The sequence below is a fragment of the Bicyclus anynana genome, chromosome 26 (genome assembly GCF_947172395.1).
Source record: "Bicyclus anynana chromosome 26, ilBicAnyn1.1, whole genome shotgun sequence".
NCBI classification, from domain to species: domain Eukaryota; kingdom Metazoa; phylum Arthropoda; class Insecta; order Lepidoptera; family Nymphalidae; genus Bicyclus; species Bicyclus anynana.
The window spans coordinates 2,771,212-2,792,635 of NC_069108.1; the positions used below are offsets into that span (position 1 = coordinate 2,771,212).

Consider the following 21,424-nt stretch of genomic DNA (forward strand, 5'->3'; position numbering starts at 1 on the left):
GCGATTGCGGATTCATCAGTCGAAGAGCGTTGTTGAATCACAGGGAATCACACAAAACAGGTTCCTTTGAATGTGGCAAATGCGATAAAGTATTTGAAAACCCTCAAAGAAGGAGGACTCATTTCAATGCAGTTCACAAATTTATGAACATGCCCCACAAATGCGGGGTCTGCAATGAGAGATTTAAATGCATTCTGTCGAAGGACCGGCACATGATAACTATGCATGGAAAGTCGCCGGTGACACTGAAATGTTTGGCATGCGACAAAATTTTTTCCACCCAAAACAGCTTACGATTGCACAGACAGAACTATCATCTAATGGAGAGACGTTTCCAGTGCACGGAGTGCGAAATGAACTTCTTTACCAGCGGCGGGTTGAAAAGCCACATGTTGAAACACACGGGCATAAAAGATTTTCAATGCGACGTTTGTTTGAAGTGGTTTACTAGGAAGTCTGTTTTGCGTGAACATATGCGTATACATGCGAACGACCGGCGGTTCACATGCGTGCACTGCGGTCGAGGGTTCGTGCAGAAGTGCAGTTGGCGCGGACATATGCGGACTGTACACGGAGAGATTGATTCGTTAAATAATTAATAAATGTCTGATAGCTTTATTAACAAGTTTTGTCTTTATCATTTGACATAACGTAAGATAGTGGTGAAACTTACGGTAACACTATCCAACACTTATCAGACGGTGAAATCTAAGTGTTTGGTAGTTTAATATGCGTATTCTATGGACATAAGTAATTTATTCTGTTCTGAGACTTGTATATGACTGTAGTAGTTACGCAAATTGATTATTTAATATTGTTTTAACTAATTAAACTTTATTTATTTTGACATTATATCTCTTATCATTCATCTCACTATCTTTAGATTCTAACCCTTTGGAGACTTGGTCTTTTTCTTGACTTATCCCATTATCAAAACTTTAAATCCAAAAAAATTGTGTCTTTAAATTGCTGTCAAGTAGTTATCAGTTTATGGCGCCATCTATTTACACTAATTGGAACTAAAAGGTTCATGTCATATTAGTCAGAGATTATACATATTAGAGAGTGTTAACTTTGACAGCTTAAGCTGTTTGTGTTTTTGCAGTTCGGTATGAAAACTGTAAATTTAAATAACAAAAATCAAGTGATCAAGTTAATGTGTAACAACATATTTTTTTCCATCTAGTGTTAGTATTATTATAGTTAGTTTTACTATATGTGACGTTGTATTTACAAACATACGTTAAAACTTTGACTTAAACTGCAGTATTAGTGAATATCGATGAAAGTAATTATATGGTTTTGTTTTGTAGGTAATCGTCAGTTGACCATCAAAAGTGAGATAACCGACGATGATAAGAAGAGACATATTAATGATAGAGTAAAGAAGAACACTCGCGTGTCTAAAAAATGTAAAACGACTACAGTTCAAATTCCTGACACGAAAATTACTATATTAAAAGGTCTATCTGAAAATATTAAAAATCCCGCACCTACTAATGATGAGAAAACTAAACACTACAACAATTTCGAAGTTGTTTTATCATGTTCCACAGCGACGCCTATACGAAGCCACGACGGGCATGCCTACACGTGTTGTTTTTGTACAGAAAAATACACGAATCCGGCTGATTTAAAAACTCACACACAATCGAAACACAATAACTGTCACGATAGACGCGCTTTCATGAAGAAGAGAAAATTGAACGCTTATTTACTAAAGCTTGATATAACGCAGTTGAAATGTACATTGTGCGACGAGACCATTGATAAATTGGAAAGATTGTTCGATCATTTGCAAAACGAGCACAAAAAAATTATCTACACGGATATAAAGAACCAAATCATTCCATTCAAATTTGGGGGTGAAGATCTTCAGTGTGCCGTGTGTCCTCTTGTCTTCAATAAATACAAGATGCTGTTAGAACACATGCATACACATTATAGAAATTATGTATGCGATATCTGTGACAACGGATTTATCAATAGCCGGGCGATGTTAAACCATAAAGGTTCACATAAAACAGGCTCCTTCGAATGCAGTCATTGTAATAAAATCTTTATCACCCAACAGAGGAGGAGTACGCATATAAATACAGTGCACAAATATATGAACTTCCCAAACAAATGCAGCATATGTAAAGAGAGATTCAGAAGCACCCAAATGAAGGATCAGCATATGACAACAATGCATGGCATGACGCCGGTGATCCGGAAATGTACAGCGTGTGACGAAACTTTCACGAGCCAGAACTCTTTGCGAATACACAAGAAGAGATTTCACTTGATGGAAAGACATCATCAATGTACAGAGTGTGAAATGAATTTTTTCACCGGTGCGCAGTTGAAGTATCACATGTTGAAGCACACGGGAAAGAAAGATTTCCAATGCGACGTTTGCTTGAAGTGGTTCGGTAGGAAATGCGTGTTGCGTGAACACATGCGCATCCATACTAACGACCGGCGGTTCACTTGTATCCAGTGCGGCCGAGGTTTTGTGCAGAAGTGCAGTTGGCGCGGTCACATGCGTTCTGTGCATGGAGAGATAGATGGTGGAGCCGCATCTATTGTTTAGAACAGAAATTTTATTTTTAAGAGTGCGTCTATTGAAAAGCCTTTGACATATTAACATCTGGAGTCCTTCAAGGAGTCATTATGGGACCTCACTTATTTAATATCTTTGTATGTGGCATTCTAAAAAAACATTCATCAGAATGAAGGTTACATTCTGATAAATGATTTTCACAAAGATTCTCAAGTACACTGCACGAATAAAAATTTCATTAAGCATCTGGGAATCACTATAAAGTTATTAACTCTCACTTACGCTTTATTCACCTTATCGAGAATACTTTGTCACTGCTCGAAAAATATCTTTACTCTATTTTAGTAAGCGCCAAACTTATACCTGTATAAAAATCTTTTAGACGTCATTATCACTCATACTGTGAAAGAGTCGAGTACTACTGAGTCGCCAAAATTAAAAAAAAAATTAGAGCAATCTTAAAATTTATTTATGAAGGCAATTTTGCTAACTTGTTTCAACTGTTTTTATTTATTTATTTTAAAACTAAGTGTAATACTTACGTTAATTTATTTTTTAAGAAAATTTACAAAAATATATTTATTTTTCTTAGTTATTAGTTGTAATAATAATATGATATCATGTATCACTGTTCATGACTAGCGGACGCAAGCGACTTCGTCCGCGTTTTATTCAGTTCTTCACAGATCCCGCAGGAACCATAGCCTTTAGCGGGATAAATAGAATACGGTGTTAAAATATACCTTATAGCATTCGGGGATAGTGAGCTTATTAGTGAGCCTATTCAATGCATACATACAAACAAACAAACTATAAAATCTTTCCTCTTTATATTATTAATAAAGAAAAGACTCTCAGAGCGATATTTCTATAAGAATGTAGCATTCCATTAGTGAAAGTATTTTTAAATTAGGTCTAGTAGTTTCGGAGTATATTCGTAACAAACAAAAAATAAATTTTCGTAGATTTGTAATATTAGTATAGATTTATTTTATGTGAAGTTGCCTCGTCGGTGGAGGTTTCCCTCAAATTATCTATAAGTATAATAGTCACTGCATGATACACATTGCGACCGACACACGATCAGTTTTATCGGATGTCAAGCCGTTAGCGCAGCAGGCATGTGTGATTATTGGATGGTGTGTAGCTAGCACATGCCGTTCTAGTTGTCGCCTTCCATTGCGGTCTAATCTGTTGGAAGATGTCCATCGACATTGTCTTTTCAAGTTCTCGTTTCTTATTCCTTGTTGTCTATTCTGTTAAGTTTCTTAAATTGAGCTCTGTAATAAACACATTTAATTAGAATTATATTTTATAACCTGATTAAGTGTTTTATTTGAGCAGTGATGCCCAGTGGATATGACTTCTGCCTCCTATTCCGGAAGGTGTGGGTTCGTATCCGGTCCGGGGCATGCACCTTCAACTATTCAGTTGTGTGCATTTTAAGAAATTAAATATCACGACTCAAACGGTGAAGGAAAACATCGTGAGGAAACCTGCATACCAGAGAATTATTTTCATTTTCTGCGTGTGTGAAGTCTGCCAATTCGCATTGGGCCAGCTTGGTGGACTATTGGCCGAATCCATCTCATTCTGAGAGGAGACACGAGCTCGGCAGTGAGCCGAATATGGGTTGATGACCTAGTGTTTTATTTATTTGCACTCGTTCGTAAATAATAAGCGCAAGAAATATCTCCTTATACCTACAATTACTAAAGCTGAAGAGATTAAAAAGCAGCTCATTTATGGACCAGCCCCCTAGTTTAGTGGCCGCATGGCTAGGGGGGCAGTGCCAGAGAAATATCATGTCAATACTTCATTTAGAAATGTGAGAAAAGCATTACGGCCTAGAGTGATGAATTTTACCAGCAACTAATAAGCCTTTTCCATGTGCTTGCATTTGACAAAGAAAGTTTACTAAAAAAGTATTCAGTAGCGAAAGGAGCTATAGGTGGTGCTAACTAGTAGCAAGGTTCATATATACTTCTGATGTTAGTATATTCGTACATTTTATTTAAAATTGGCTGCGAGTTTTATTAAAATACCAACGCTAATAGTTTTAATTGGATCGCTATATTTTTGAATGAAATAACAGTTAAAATAATCAAATAAAGTCGACGAAAGTAATTATATGGTTTTGTTTTGTAGGTAATCATCAGTTGATGGTCAAAAGTGAAATAACCGACGATGGGAAGATCAGTCAAATTAATGATAGATCAAAGAAGAACTTAGCCACTCGCGTGTCTAAAAAATGTAAAACAACTACAGTTAGAAACGCTAACACCAAAACAAAAGGTCTGTCTGAAAATATCAGAAAAGTTGCAGCCACTAATGACGAGAGAACCAAACACTACAACAATTTTGATGTTGTGGTGTCGTGTTCCAATGCCACGCCCATACGAAATCACGACGATAATGCCTACATGTGTTGTTTCTGTGCCGAGAAACACACGAATCCGGCAGATTTAAAAACTCACACACAGTTAAAACACAACAACTGTCACGATAGACGCGCATTCATGAAGAAACAGCAACTGAACGCTTATATACTAAAGCTTGATATAACGCAGTTGAAATGTGTTTTGTGTGACGAGAACATCGAAACGTTGGAACGCATGTTCGATCATTTGCAAAACGAGCACAAGAAGATTATCTACACGGACATAAAGAACCAGATAATTCCATTCAAATTTGGGGGTGAAACACTTCAGTGTGCCGCATGTCCTCTTGTCTTTAACAGATACAAAGTACTGTTGGAACACATGCATACACATTATAGAAACTATGTATGTAGTATCTGTGGCAACGGATTTATCAATAGCAAGGCTATGTCGAGTCACAAACGTTCACACAAAATAGGCTCCTTCGAATGTAGCCACTGTAATAAAATCTTTCTCTCGCATGAGAGGAGGCGATCGCATATAAATAAAGTGCACAAAAATATGAACTTGCCACACAAATGCATGATATGTAAAGAGAGCTTTAGAAGCACCCAAATGGAAGATCAGCATATGGCAACTGTACATGGGATGAATGCCAGTGAAAGCAATATTACTGGTGAGGCAATCAATTTTTACATGTACTTTTATAACTTATTTGTTGAGACAAAGTTTGCTATAGAAATAATTTACTAAGTTTATGTAGAGCTGGATGCTAACTTAATGCAAAGTTAATTTTACCTAATGTTAATACTATTTATTAATAATAATTTAATCACGTCGATGATCGTAATTATATGGTTTTGTTTTGTAGGTAATCATCAGTTGATCATCGATAGTGAAATAATCGACGATGATAAGAAGAACCATATTATTAATAGAGTTAAGAAGAACTTAGCCACTCGCTTGTCTAAAAAATGTAAAACGGCTACAGTTGAAAACCCCAATATGACTGGATCAAAAGGTCGGTCGAAAATCAAAAAGCCTGCACGAGCTATTCACGAGAAGACCAAACACAACAACAATTTTGAAGTTGTTTTAACATGTTCCACAGCAACGCCTATACGAAGTCACGACGGGTATGCCTACGCGTGTTGCTTTTGCACGGAGCAGTATACGGATCCGGCAGCATTAAAAACTCATACATTAACGAAACACAACGACAGTCACGACAGACGGACGTACATGAGGAAACGACACACCAGCTCGTACTTACTGAAGCTGGACATCACTGAGTTAAAATGTACATTATGTGACGAGAACATCGACACATTGGAACGATTGTACGATCATTTGCAAAATGAACACAAGAAGCTTATCTACACGGATATAAAGAACCAGATCATTCCATTCAAATTTGGGGGTGAAGAACTTCAGTGTGCCTTGTGTCCTCTCGTCTTCAACAAATTCAAGATTCTGTTAGAACACATGAACACACATTATAGAAATTATGTATGCGACATCTGTGACAACGGATTTATTAACAGGATGTCGTTGGCAATCCATAAAGGTTCACATAAAACGGGCTCCTTCGAATGTGGCCATTGCAATAAAATCTTCCTCACCCATCAGAGGCGGACTACTCATATAAATACAGTCCACAGATTTAGGAACTTTCCGAACAAATGCAGAATTTGTAAAGAGAGATTCAGAAGCACGCAATTGAAGGATCAGCATATGATAACTGTGCATGGGATGAAGCCAGTGATTCGGAAATGTACAGCGTGCGACGAGACATTCACGAGTCAGAGCGCGTTGCGGATACACACTCACAAGGATCACTTGATGGAAAGAGATTTCCAATGTACTGAGTGCGATATGAAGTTCTACGCCCGTGCGCAGTTAACGAATCACATGCTGAAGCATACGGGGAAGAAAGATTTCCAATGCGACGTTTGCTTCAAGTGGTTCGGTAGGAAAACCGTGTTGCGTGAGCATATGCGTATTCACGCGAACGACCGGCGGTTCACATGTCAGCAGTGCGGCCGAGGATTTGTACAGAAGTGCAGTTGGCGCGGTCACATGCGTTCTGTGCATGGAGAAATTCATGGAACCGCCATGTAAATGGTAAAGAGCAAGGGTTCCGAAAAATTATTGGTGAAATTGTGGTCGTAATGTGCTGTAAAAAAATCGTTTTTATCTGTCATTGTGAACGGTTTAGGCTATTAGCTTATTAGCTGATCACGATATGCGACATACATAACAATTGACTTCTTTAAAATTGTCGCTAAAATTCTTTTCTCTGTCCTAATCGGCTCTATTGATTTAGAGAGAAGATTTATTATGATGTAGAGTTTTAGTTATTCATAAGTATCATTAGTCCTTATGAAACCCTTGAAATTATTTTGATCTAATTTAATTTTATTGGTTGTGAAGTGTTTGTTTAATTCCGTAGAACAGACATTCATCTAGTTGGATTGTCTGTCCCATGAATATAAAAATAAAGCGTTAGCTAATGTGTCATTTTTAATTCTGATCACGATATAGCACACTTACAAACTCCTTCATCATCATCATCATTATCAATCCATATTGGAGTCTCCTCTCAGAATGAGAGGGGTTAGGCCAATAGTCTAGTCTAGTTATATTTAATTTCTTAAAATGCACACAACTGAAAAGTTGGAGATGCATGCCCCGGACCGGATTCGAAATCGGAGGCAGAGTGAAAATAAGAAATATGTTAGTATTCATGTGTTTCAATAAATCAATTTAGATTTGTAAGTTGTTTATTCTGTACATCTGTTTCTTATTTATATGGATTTATGTATAGCAAATTTCTTACCAAAACGTCCAATATGTCACCGGTGATCTGTACTTCTTTAATTTAGTTCACTTCTGTTAGTACTACATAGCAACAGTACCACTAGGTTAACACTACATAAAGTTTACTCTGTGTATCCGTTATTAAACTTTAATTTCTTATAATAAACGCGTATATGCACGTATTCATATGTGAGTATCCACTTGCCCCGCTCACTTAATACCTCTACAGCTAAAGACGGAATTATATTTGTCTGACGTGTCGTGTCGTGACTCGTGACGCATCAGAACAGAATCGGTATCACACATTTTGTATGGCAACGTTTACACTTATGTGTCGCATACAAAATGTATGATACAGATTCTGTATTAAAATAAAGCGTCAGCGTCAGCGTCAGGTTTCCATTCCATAACAGATTGTTTGAGTCTTTAGTTGAATAAGTTATTATTGTTAAGTCCTATAATAAATAGGTAATTATTGTGCAAAAGTCTTTTATTGATAATTTTGTACCTTAAGTTACTTCAATTTTCGCTTCGTGAGGTCAATTATCTACAAAAGCAGTATTCTCTAAAATTATTTAAAACGAAGGCAAACTCTCCATGGCTTTGACTTATGATAAATAATATAAAATTAATAAACATGACTTTTCCTCCCAAATCTCTTTACTCAAATAGGTATCAATAATTGAATGATCTGGAGTCTTCCGAATTACTTTATCAAGAGAAGAAAATATCTATGAATTCAAAAATACCTTTTCTTTGTAGGTGAGCAAATAAGCATCTTTACTGGAGATAAAGCGGACGAGATTCTACATAATATACAAGAATCAGGCTTCTATAAAAGTAAGAATACTCGCAGTACAAGAAAAAAGGCTGCCAAAAAGGATTTAAATGTGATACGTGTCCAAGAAGTCGAGAAGCACAGACATAATTTATTAGAGATAATGGTCAACTCCAACGCAACACCGATCAGGCATTGTCGTGACCAAGGCTACACATGTTGCTTCTGCCCCGAACAATATCCCATAGCGGCTGATTTGAAAATGCACACAATACAAGAACACGACGAGGAAGCCTTGAAAAAGGTCATTCAGGAGATGAGGATTTACACTGTCAAACTTGATATAACCTCGCTGCAGTGTGCAGTTTGTCAAAGCGACGTGTCTACGATAGAGGAACTTATGGAGCATTTAATCAAAATGCACAATCGACAGATATATACAGATATAAAGAATCACATGATACCGTTCAAATTTAACGGTGACGAGCTACAGTGTGCAATGTGTCCGACTAAATGTTCCACGTTCAGGAATTTGACGGAACACATGAACAATCACTACAGGAATTACGAATGCAACGTCTGCGGCGCCGGATTCGTGAACCGCGACCTTCTGCGGAGTCACAAAAGGATACACAAGACGGGATCTTTCGCATGTGACTTCTGTCCCAAAATCTTTGATACTCTTGTCAGAAAACAGGCCCACACCAACTCTCTACACAGGAAATCTTCAAAAAAGCACATATGCCGGTACTGCAATGAACAGTTCGTGGATTACCACAAGAAGAAGGAGCATTTGTTCATAATGCACGGCGTCAAGTTGGTAGAGCGGAAATGCGAAGTTTGCGACAAGGGGTTCATGAAGCAAACCGCTCTGAGGAACCACATAAGGAAATTCCATTTCATGGAGAAGGAAGTGAAATGTGAGCTATGTGATAAGATGTTTTTCGCTCGCAAAGATATGGTTAGGCATATGGTGAGACACACGGGAACGCCCGACTTCGTTTGCAATTTGTGTGGAAAGGCCTTCACTAGGCGATCTGTGCTCAAACAGCATATGAGGGTGCACGCCAAAGACCGTAGAACGCCGAAAAGAGATGCAGCACAATATATCGTTATAGTGCAATCAGATGATTAATAATTTTTTTTGGATGTTTCGATGCAGCGCAAACGAAATACATTGATATCAATAATTTAAACTTGTTTGATTTAATTAAAAGTAAACCTGAAAAAAAAAGCATTCATCAGATAACTTTGGTTGAATCAAAATTTTGTAATATATTTTATTAATTTTTATTATTATTTTTTTTATTTAGTCTCTCATTATTCCTGCAATCTGTCGTGAGACATTCAGCGGGATTTTAAGTATTTGAATTAAGGCGTGTTTGGTGCGAAATCCAGTGATTTGCCCAAATATAATAATGTAGTGTCTATTTCATGACATCTTGTGGTGCTCGGTCTCTTGAGCCTTTTGAAAGTTGTACCAGGTTTCTTCATCATTAGGTTCCTTGCAAGTTGATTTGGATGTTTACGAATACGCTTTTGGTATGTTTTCATTGAGTGTGCAACTTCTGTATTTATAGTTTTAATTTTTAGTTCACGATGCAGGCGATAATTTTTGATGTACCTACATATAAAAAAAAAAAAAAAAATTATGAACTACTTACCTAACGCGCCATGGTTTCACCTTCGTAGTTCTAAGTCAAAGTTAATATAACCTATGACACTCGCAAATAACGTAGCTTTTTGTACAAAGATGAAAATTGGCACTGAGGTAGTTTCTCCGTAGTTGAATAGACGGTCCGCTAAGAAAGGATTTTTCGACACGGGCGGAGATCTAAAGGCGAATAGGCGTTCGCTAGTAGGTTGGGACTTACATTTAGAACAATAAATGAATCTTGAAACATGCGTATTTACTATCATACGAGTATCGTAGAAAACAAACCATATACGAACAAAGGGTATTATCCTTTTTGTTCTCTCACTCGTGTTTCCGTCTGGCTATCAAATGTATTTATTTGTGTGTCTATTTGTAGACAATGAGCCTAATCGTGAGGACGTTGGGGTCCCAAAGTGCTGGAATGGCGACCCCGCACTAGTAAGCGCAGTGTTGGCCGACCTCCCACCAGGTGGGCTGACGACATCAAGCGAGTCGCAGGGATTCGATATCGTGATGTTTGGAAGTTCCTACAAAAGGCCTATGTCCTGCAGTGGACGTCCATCGCCTGATATGATGATGATGATGAGCCTAATCTATACTAATACTAGCGGACCCGGTCAAGCTTCGCTTTGACTTGTGTGCACTTCTTCCATACTCTTTTTAAACTTTTATTACCGTAAAAACTATCCTAGAACTTCAACGAACTTTAATAAAAAGAATTGGCCAAATTGGTCCAGGCGTTGTTGAGTTATGTGCTTACCACTTATATTATAGAAGATTATAAAGCTGAAAAGTTTGTTTGTTTGTTTGATTGAACGCGTTAATCTCATTAACTACTGGTTTGAAAAATTCTTTCAGTGTTAGATAGCCCATTTACCGAGGAAGGCTATATATTATCCCCGTATTCCTACGGGAACGGGAACCACGCGGCTAAAACCGCGCGGCGTCAGCCAGTGCCTTTATATAGCGGCGCACATTATAGCTTCTGACACTCACAAATAATGTAGCTTTCTAGTGGTTAAAGTATTTTCAAAATCGATTCGGTAGATCCTACTATACCACAAACTTTACATAGTATAGGCCACGGAAGAGGGGATATGAAGCTAAGACCCACCACGCTGCTACAATGCGGTTTGGCGGAGCACGTATAGACTATTAACAGCCATTATCGGATGTTGTAAAAATAACCTTATAACCGACGGCTTAACTTGTACCTAAAAAAACTCGATAATTCTGTTTTAGTTAGGAAAATATTACTTTATCAAAAAAGGTCTGATGATAGTACATTATGATATAAGTGGGGTAAGTTGAAAATTACAGCCGAGGCGATATTGCAGCTCGAGCCAAAGGCGAGAGCTATAGTTAGGAAGCAGAGGCTGTAATTATCAAAGCGCACGTATGTCATACGACGTTTTTAAACACATTTGCGAAGAAACACACTTTGAACACACTTTCTGAAAACCAATTAGCATCTTTGCCTGTTTTCCGATGACATTTTGATACGCTTGTCATTTTTGCACAGATAACGAAGTGCGCACATCACCGTTTGTTGTTTTTATAGACAAATGCATCAAAAACAGCCAGTATTACTAATAAAGTAAATTAATATTTATGTGATTCTGATACAGATAATGATAATACAGAAAATAATAATTTTGACATTTATTGTCAAATTAATAAAATTAAAGAATTAAAGGTTTTTTTATTATATTTTATTTCACAAAGTTTATTTTATTCAAAAAATGTTGAACACTTTTCTGACATAAAAACTCTTTGCCAAGATTTAAAAAAGTTCCGTTCGTTTTTAGACGGATAATAAAGGTTTTATATAATATATTACGGCACATATTTTACTTTACATTTACGATCTCCTACTCCGCAACATGGCGATCAAAGAGGTAACTTATCAAAGGTTTAATTTAAATTTCTAACTGGCTTGCTTCGTCCATCAATGCCGTAATGTACTATTAACTTAAATTAACTTATATAACTTCGCCATATTTTTTTTTGCTATTACTCACTTAATGCATTAGTTCAGTCATAAATTAAACTGATTAGTTATTCATCTGCTAGTTTAGTTTTAAATGCATTGAGTGAGATTGACTTAATTTACTGATCCAATTATTATTGTGGCTACCTAATAAACGAATAGAAAATTTTGTAATTACTTTTTTAGAATTTAAACAATTGCGATTGTTATTCCTATAAAGTGATTATGAAACAGCTAAAAACTCACGTGATATAACGTCAGAGTATGCCTGACTAGTTTCGAACTCATAAGGGGCCCTTAGTCATGAGCTTGTTTTTGCAACTTGTGTAATTACTTCATAGGCGCTTTAGTGCTCTAGTTTGAAGTGTTTTACTCAATTTGTTATTTTTGCTCTTAAGAGTTATTAAAACGTTCTATGAAATGATTACCTATGATTGGTTATTATAACCAACAGATTAATATTTGTTGAAGAAAGCTAAGTGTTTTCATTTATCATTATGATCTAAAGGAAGACTAAAACATTACCGGTTTCACCAGTCTACGTAATTGATAAATTTATAACTATTTACAATAATGAATCAAATTACGAAAAAGTGGGAAGTGATTAAGAAAAATAATCTATCCTTTTCTTTATAGGTTCAAGACGACACAAAACAATTGAAATTTATATCGGAGGATCGACTAAAACTCCTAAACGAGAGAGATCCAAAACGCAAAAACCAGAACTAATGCTCAAAAAGGGCGGCGAGTTACAGAAACATCGCTTTAACATGAGAGAGATATTACTGAACACTAACGCGACGCCCATACGCTGTCGAGGCGGGGTCGGCTATGCATGCTGCTTTTGCACCGACCAATACCCAGATCCGGCGGACTTGAAGAAGCACACAATAGAATTTCACGACGAAAAGGCCAAACTGAACTTCATGAATGGCAAAGATATGTACAAGTTTCATGTTAAACTTGATATAACATCGCTCAAATGTAACATTTGCAACACTGACATTAAAACTTTCGAGCAAATCATAGATCACTTGAAAGACGTTCACAATAAGGAGCTGTTCACAGATATACAACATCAAGTGTTGCCTTTTAAGTTTGAAAGCGAGAGGTTGCAATGTTTCATATGTATGAACGTTTACCACAAATTCAAATCGCTTCTAGAGCATATGAATGTCCACTACAGGAATTACATTTGCGCGGTTTGTGATGCCGGATTCGTGAGCCGTGTGATACTGGCACAACACGCTGAAAGCCACAAACTCGGCACTTTCAACTGCGACTACTGCACAAAAACCTTTGACACGTTCAGGAAGAAGCGTTCGCACGAGAAATGCATACACACCCATTCAGCGACGTTGAATAAATGCGGGTACTGCAACGAAAAGTTCAAAGACTACAGGAAGAAGGAGAAGCATTTGAGCGAAGTGCACGGAATAATCTCGCAGATGCTGAAATGTCAAGCGTGCGATAAGACATTCAACAATCAAAAGGAGTATACAGTCCACGTGAGGAGGTTGCATCTAATGGATAAACGATTTAAGTGCACGGACTGTGATATGTCATTCTTTTCGTCAGCTGAATTGAATAGCCATTCAGTGAAGCATACGGGTGTGAGGAAGTTTGAGTGCGAGGTGTGCCACAAGGCGTACGGACGATTGAAAACTTTGCGAGAGCATATGCGGATACACATGGACGATCGTCGGTTCAAATGTGAACACTGCGGGCAAGCGTTCGTGCAGAAGTGCAGTTGGCGGGGCCATATGCGCTCTAAACACGGGGAACAAGTTTAGACATGAACTTTGGTTGAGTTTAAAAGTTATTTTCCAAAAATTGGTATTACAGTTATAATTTATTAAATATTTATTGTATTGTATATTGGTGTCTTTAAAAAAATAAATTTTATCGATTATATTTTATGTTGTCCTCATTTCTCTCATCCTAATCGAGTTGAAGAATGTTTTGACATCTCAAAACATGAAGAAACAGCAAATATTTTCATTTCATAAATTGTGGATCCGAAATAAATGTGGAATTTTCTTTGTAGGTAAAACAGTCGCCCATTCAGAGCACCAAAGCGTAAGGATTAAAGTTGAAGAAATGAAGAAAAGGACCAAAATAAAGCTGGTCCCAGTTAAAAAGCCATCGGATTATCAAATGGATGTAAAAAAGCACAGAGACAATGTAAAGACAATACTTAAAAATTCCAATGCAACTGCGATCCAGGGACACACAGATAGCGGTTATACTTGTTGCTTCTGTGAGCAAACGTTTTTCAATCCCGCCGAGCTTAAAACGCATAACCTTGAGACTCACACGCCAGCGTTCGACAGCATAAACATAGAACTGTTGGTGCCAAAAGTTATAAGCATGCTTTGTGTAAAACTGGACATAACAGAGCTAATATGCACGATCTGCAATACTAAAATGAACACAATCGAAGCACTGATCGAACATTTGCAGAAAGCGCACGAGAAGCATTTTCACAAGGACATAACGCACCAGATACTGCCGTTTAAGTTTGACGCAGAAGACTTACAGTGTTACATATGCAGAAACACATTTAACAAGTTCAAGACTTTGATGGAACACATGAACGTGCATTACAGAAACTTCATATGCGACGTCTGCGACGCGGGTTTCATAAATCAGAGGAAGCTCTACCACCATAAGGTGGCGCACAACACCGGGACGTTTGCTTGTAGCCAGTGTGCGAAGACTTTTCCCACTTACAGCAGACAACGCGCCCACGAAAGGCAGTACCACGAACTGGGGATGCTGGTCAATAAGTGTCGCTTATGCAATGCGCTGTTTAAAAACAACCGTCAGAAGGACAGGCATCTGGAGAAAGAGCACGGAGTGTCCTCGTTCGCCAGGAAATGTCACGCGTGTGGCAAAATGTTCGTCCACCAAAACGCTTTGAACATCCATATGAAAAGACACCATTTGGTGGAGCGAACTCACAAATGCTCTGAATGCGGCAAGGGTTTCTTCTCTTCCACCGAGTTGAGAGCCCACATGATAACGCATACGGGGATAAAGAAACACCAGTGCGGTGTTTGTCTGAAATCCTATGTGAGGAAGTGGACCTTGAACGAGCATATGCGTATACATATGGACGATCGGAGGTTCAAATGCGAACTTTGCGGTCAGGGTTTCGTCCAGAAGTGCAGCTGGCGGGGACACATGCGCTCAAAACACGGAGAGCAAGTGTGAAGTCTTCACAACATGGGGAGCAAGTGTAAAGTGCTCACAACACTGAGAGCAAGTGTGAAGTGCTCACAACACTGAGAGCAAGTGTGAAAAGACACAACTAACTAAAAAATCAACTTTAACATCAATTAAGTTATTATTTTTTATAGTATGACCAGTAAAGTTATTATTTTTTATTACTCATGACTTATTACGAGAATGAAAAAATTACATATTGTCGACCAAGAGATGTCGATATTACCGGTTCGGTCGCTAATTCGTCATTTTTCCTTCACGAGAAATGTCGTAAAATAGAACCTTGCCGTGATGCAGACAATTAAGAAAATAATGTCTTCTGTTAGCCTTACTAAGCACAGACAGCTAAAAATTAGGTACTTATGGCGCTAACAATCCAGTTTATTTTTGTAGTTAGGCTTTTACATTCTTGTAACAAAATACAAGATTCCTCGAAACACACCCGGGTAGTTCCCGTGAGAACACGAGGATAAAATATGACAAATAAAACGTGGCTTACTATTGGTAAAAGATTTTTTAAAATCGGTTTAGTAGATCCAGAGATTACCACTCTATAATATTAGTATAATGATGATGATGAATAATGATATTAGTACTATAGATATAGTGCTGTTAGGTGAATTCGAAAACATAAAGCAATGATGCAATCGATGGTTGACATTAATCAACCTTGATTGATGATAAAAATTTTCGCACGGGTGGCATAGTTTTTTTTTAAGAAGTATGTTAAATATTGTCTGTAATAATTCTTTGGGTGCTGGTTGTTGGATAGGCTACTCGCCAGCTGTACAAAACTAAGAAGATTTTTTGCATATAGGCAGTTTAGATGTCTAGAAACTCAAATCACATTTTCTTGTGAAAATAATCTCGTAATTGTAATATTTTTATAAAACAAAGTTGTATTTTTATCACGTCACCCCAAACGCCAATCATAAACTGTGACGTCATTCGCTACAAAGCATCGGTTTGTGATTGGCGCTTGCGGTGACGTGATATATCACATCACTGCAAATGCCAATCGCGCTGTTATCTCTATGAATGACGTCACTTGCTATGTGTTGTGTTTCGGCGGCAAAAATTTTACGTAGATGTTTTTTTACTGATTATTATTGACGGGACAAAATAAAATATATCTTACCATAATTAATATTAAGAGTGATGCAGAATCTTATCTTTTAAAAATATTGCTTTGAAGTATTTGTCTGACGTGTCGTGTCGTGACGCATCATAACATTTTGTATGCGACACAATAGAAGTCATCACGACATGTCACAACACATAAGTGTAAACGTTGCCATACTAAATGTATGAACCCGGTTCTGTTTTGATTCGTCACGACACGACACGTCAGACAAATATCATTCCGCCTTTAGCGTCATAACACGTCACTGCCGCGCGCGCACATTAATTTGACGTTTCGTGATGGCGTCGTTTTAGATTCCCTCCTCGAACCGGGATCGGACCTGATGCGACGCTTCACAAGCCAGCTCGACATGTCACAACACATAAGTGTAAATGTTGCCATAAATTCCGCCTTTAATAAGGCCAATAATTGAACCGTCGCTGTCACAATTTTTGATGTTTCTTCTGACTTATATGTTCTAAGTTTGATGGAATACAAATAAACTAAGTAAATGAACTTTGTTTCTCTTACCTCTTACCTCTTACTTACTTACTCCATTTCAAAGTTTAATGCAAGTTAGCAACTCACCACATTAAACAATAGCTAGCTTAATATTGCAGTTTACGAACTTTGCAATTACAAATAATAAGATATATAATTTAACAAATGTTTTACTAAAGTTGAATTGACGTCTAAATAATAATTAAATTAATTATAAGTATGAGACGTGTTAAACAAAGTGTCGTAAAACAATCTTGATATGAAATATACCTACTACCACGGATAAAAGCTACCGCCTAAGCGTAGCTTAAATGCGTCATGTTCTGTGCCTGCTACAGTACTCGAAAATTTTCATCTACATTCTATCAAACAGAACAACGAAAGTTAACAAATAATTAAAACAATGCTTTTCGTTGTAGGTGCGCCACGTAAAACAACACACAAGAAATCAAAAAAAGATTCACTAGAGAAAACCGAGGAAAAGGACATAATACCTAAAGTGAGACAGGGGGAACAGTTAGAAAAGCATCGGACGAACATTCGAGAGATAATCCAATGCTCGAACGCAACGCCTATACGTTGTCGAGGCGGGATAGGCTACGCGTGCTGCTTCTGTACAGAACAATTCCCAGATCCCGCTGACTTGAAGAAACATACAATAGAACAGCACGATGACAATTCCAAATCAATTTTCATGAAAGGGAAGGACATGTACGGTTATTTAGTCAAAGCGGATATAACTGATCTACAATGCAAGCTTTGCGGTACCGATATGGAGACATTAGAAGAAATTATGGAGCATCTAAAAGATGTACACAATAGAAATATAAGCACGGATATACCAAACCATATATTGCCCTTCAAATTCGATACGGAATACCTCAGATGTTTCATGTGCCACAACGTTTTCAATAGATTCAAAGCTTTGCAAGAACATATGCATACACATTACAGGAACTACCTCTGTGAAGTTTGTGACGCTGGTTTTGTCAACCGACACCTTTTGTTATGCCACAACGAAGGTCACAAAATAGGTGTTTTCGCGTGCGAACAATGCAAGGAAGTTTTCGATACGTTGCGGAAGAAAAAATTGCACATGCGTAAGGTACACGATGGGCTGAACAAACCCCACAAGTGTGGATACTGCGACGAGAGGTTCAAAGAGAACTGCCACAAAATTGAACATCTCGCTAAAGTCCACGGAGTTGTGGGACCGATGATTAAGTGTAAGGCATGCGATAGAAGCTTCGCAACTCAGCAAACATGGTTGTTGCACACTAAGAAGTATCATTTGATGCAGCGCCAGCATAAGTGTACCAGATGCGAGATGGAGTTTTTCTCCAAACGAGAACTAACTGACCATATGGTGAAACATACGGGTACCAGGGAATACAGATGCGAAATGTGTTTCAAGTCTTACGGGAGGTTGAAAACTTTGAAGGAGCACATACGGAGACTACATCCTGAGGAGCGAAAATTCAAATGTGTTGACTGTGGCCAATCATTTGACAAACATTTGGCATTGAAGTGTCATATTAGTGCTAAACATAGTGACAATGTTCTGAATACAAGATAGCGGACTTAACAATGTCCTTTATTTATACCTACCTACCTACCCGTATTACGTATTACTACCCGAGTCGAATGCTAGTGCTAAGTCTGTTTTATGTAATTTATTTTTTAGTTTCTGTTGATTCTTCGATCTAATATTTATCATTATAAAGAGCAGCATAATAGCTGAGTAATTTTATCTTATCTGAAGTATATTGTATATAAGAAAAGGCAGGAATATTATTTAAAATAGAAAGGAATTTTAGAATGAATGCATGTTTTAATAAGTCTTATCCCAAGAAAGAAACATAGTTTTGCCGATATCTTATGTGAAAAAAATGTGATGTTATGGTGATGCAAACTTTAATCAATCTCAAGCTTACAAATGCTATCTCGCTCTTACAAAGATGTAACAACAAACGTACCACTTAAAACCTGGGGTGATTTAAATAAAACAATTTTAAAATTTAGTGATAAGCAAATTATTTCCGACGTAAGGATATTTTTTTTAAGTGACAAAGATTTTTACCACAGCTCTGCGAATAGTGCAATAGCCAAGCTGCCTTTATGATATATCGTACCTAATCAGAAAATCACACGAGCCTGCCATCTAATAAAAGTTTCTCTTTATAGGTACGAGAACGATAAAAATCGAAAGAGGGGTAACAAAACCTCGCGTGGTGGAGCTGAAGATCGTTAGGAGCAAGAACAAAGACATTTATTTGTCCGAAACGAAGAAAAACCAACACAATCTCAGAACTATATTGTTGAATTCCAACGCTAATCCTATAAGGTGTAAAGACAGTCTAGGCTACGGATGCGCGTTCTGTCCCGACCAGTTCCAAGCGCCCACAGATTTAAAGAAACATTTTCTAGATGAACACAACAACGATAGACTTATTAAAGTTGTGGCCGCTAAACTGTTTGAGCATGTAGTCAAATTGGACATCACTTACTTAAACTGTGCACTTTGCAGCAAAGATATACCGAAACTAGATGATCTGATGGCTCATCTTAAAAATGATCACAGTAAAGAAATATATGTGGACATAAAGAATGCAATAGTTCCATTCAAATTTGATACTCCAGAATTGCGGTGTGCGGTCTGTTCTGCTGAGTATTTGAATTTCAAACTCTTGCAAGAGCACATGAACTCTCATTTCGGAAATTACATTTGCCCCGTCTGTGGTAGAGGTTTCATGACCGAGCGTCTGTTAGGGACTCACGTTAGCAGGCACAAGAATGGAGAACACAAGTGCGAGGATTGTGGCAAAGTTTTCGGGAGTAAAGCAAATTTGCGGGAGCATCAAAAGCGTACACACTTGGGCCTGAGCAAACGGAACAAATGCTTGATTTGCAACGAGAGGTTCTTGGATTACTGGAAGAAAGTTGATCACATGGTGAAGATGCATGGAGCGCCGCCAGTGAATATAAAATGCCAGGCGTGTGACCGAACCTTCCAGAATCAGAGAGCGTTGTCTCGCCACACGAAGAAGGACCATTTGTTGGAGAGGAAACACAAGTGCGCAGAGTGTGAGATGAGGTTCTTTAGCACGAGTAGCTTGCAACGTCACATGGCGAAGCACACCGGTTTGCGTCAGTTCCGATGTGACGTGTGTTTCAAGGCGTACGGAAGGAAGAACACGTTAAGAGAACATATGCGGATCCACGCAGATGACCGCAGGTTCGCTTGTGTGCACTGCGGACAGGCGTTCGTGCAAAAATGCAGCTGGCGCAGTCATATGCGCTCCAAACACGGGGAAGAGGTTTAGCTTTTAGATGCATATCATTTAGCGAATACAAGAATATATAGAATATTTTTGTTGCTTAATACAGTAAAAAATAGTACTTAGAGCGAGATAGCAATAATGTAACGGTGGGGAGGCAATGTAGTTAATAATGTCATTAATAATAATTATGTTTTATGATTTTATAGTAAATAATGCGCAATAAATGCTTAACATATAAATGAAGCTTTTTTCTTTGTAGCAACTTTCGAAGACAATATTTTGATATTTTATGTACAGTAAAATACAGTTACCACGTATGCTTAGATCCTTAAATCCTTATTCGGTGTAACGAGTACGTTCATTATGGCTGACTAAAGAGCACAGGCCAGTTTAGGAGAGGCGGATTTGTAGCTCTCTAATCTATACTAATATTATAAAGCTGAAGAGTTTGTTTGTTTGATTGATTGAACGCACTAATCTCAGGAACTAATGCTCCGATTTGAAAAATTCTTTCAGTGTTAGATAGCCCATTTATCGAGGAAGGCTCGCCATATTCCTAGGGAACCATACGGGTGAAACCGCACGGTGTCAGCTAGTTTATTAATAAGTCTTCACTGTCCGTCCGTTAAGAATGAAGAAGTACACAAAAAATAACAAGAATTATTTAATAAATATAAATAAAAACCATGAATTTATATCATCAAAATACACTAATTAACAACAATAATAGTTAAATAACTGGTAAACTAATAATATTAGACACAAAACTGTCAACTGACCATCTAATATATAAAATTCTCGTGTCACAGTTTTCGTTGCGATAAGACTAATTTCATCAAGATTTTGATGAAATTTTTTGTGCTTATCCGGTATCTATGAGAATAGGCCAACATCTGTTTTTCAAACCCCTAAATCCTAGGGGTAGGGTAAGAGTAGGGTATGACTAGGGTAGGGGTAGAGTTGAGGTATGGTAGAGGTAATGTAGGGGTAGGGTAGGAGTAGGGTAGAAGCAGGATAGGGAAGGGATAGGGAAGAAGTGCATCATAGGTCAAAGCGAAGATTGAGCGGGTCTGCTAGTATAATATATTAATTGATTTTATATAATAAAAATACTATCTTT

The 21,424-nt window shown here is 37.6% G+C and overlaps 1 protein-coding gene across 1 annotated transcript; it reads left to right on the plus strand.

Annotated features, from left to right (window-relative positions):
* The first annotated feature begins 320 nt into the window (after nt 1-320).
* LOC128199619 (uncharacterized) lies at nt 321-20,346 on the plus strand. The gene is made up of 10 exons (XM_052889853.1): nt 321-566; nt 1,106-1,109; nt 1,314-2,510; nt 4,694-5,242; nt 5,798-6,991; nt 8,509-9,444; nt 12,808-13,920; nt 14,219-15,319; nt 17,443-18,402; nt 19,208-20,346. Exons 1-10 carry the CDS (start codon nt 321-323, stop codon nt 20,344-20,346), a joined length of 8,439 nt encoding a protein of 2,812 aa, XP_052745813.1.
* Nucleotides 20,347-21,424: the final 1,078 nt, after the last annotated feature.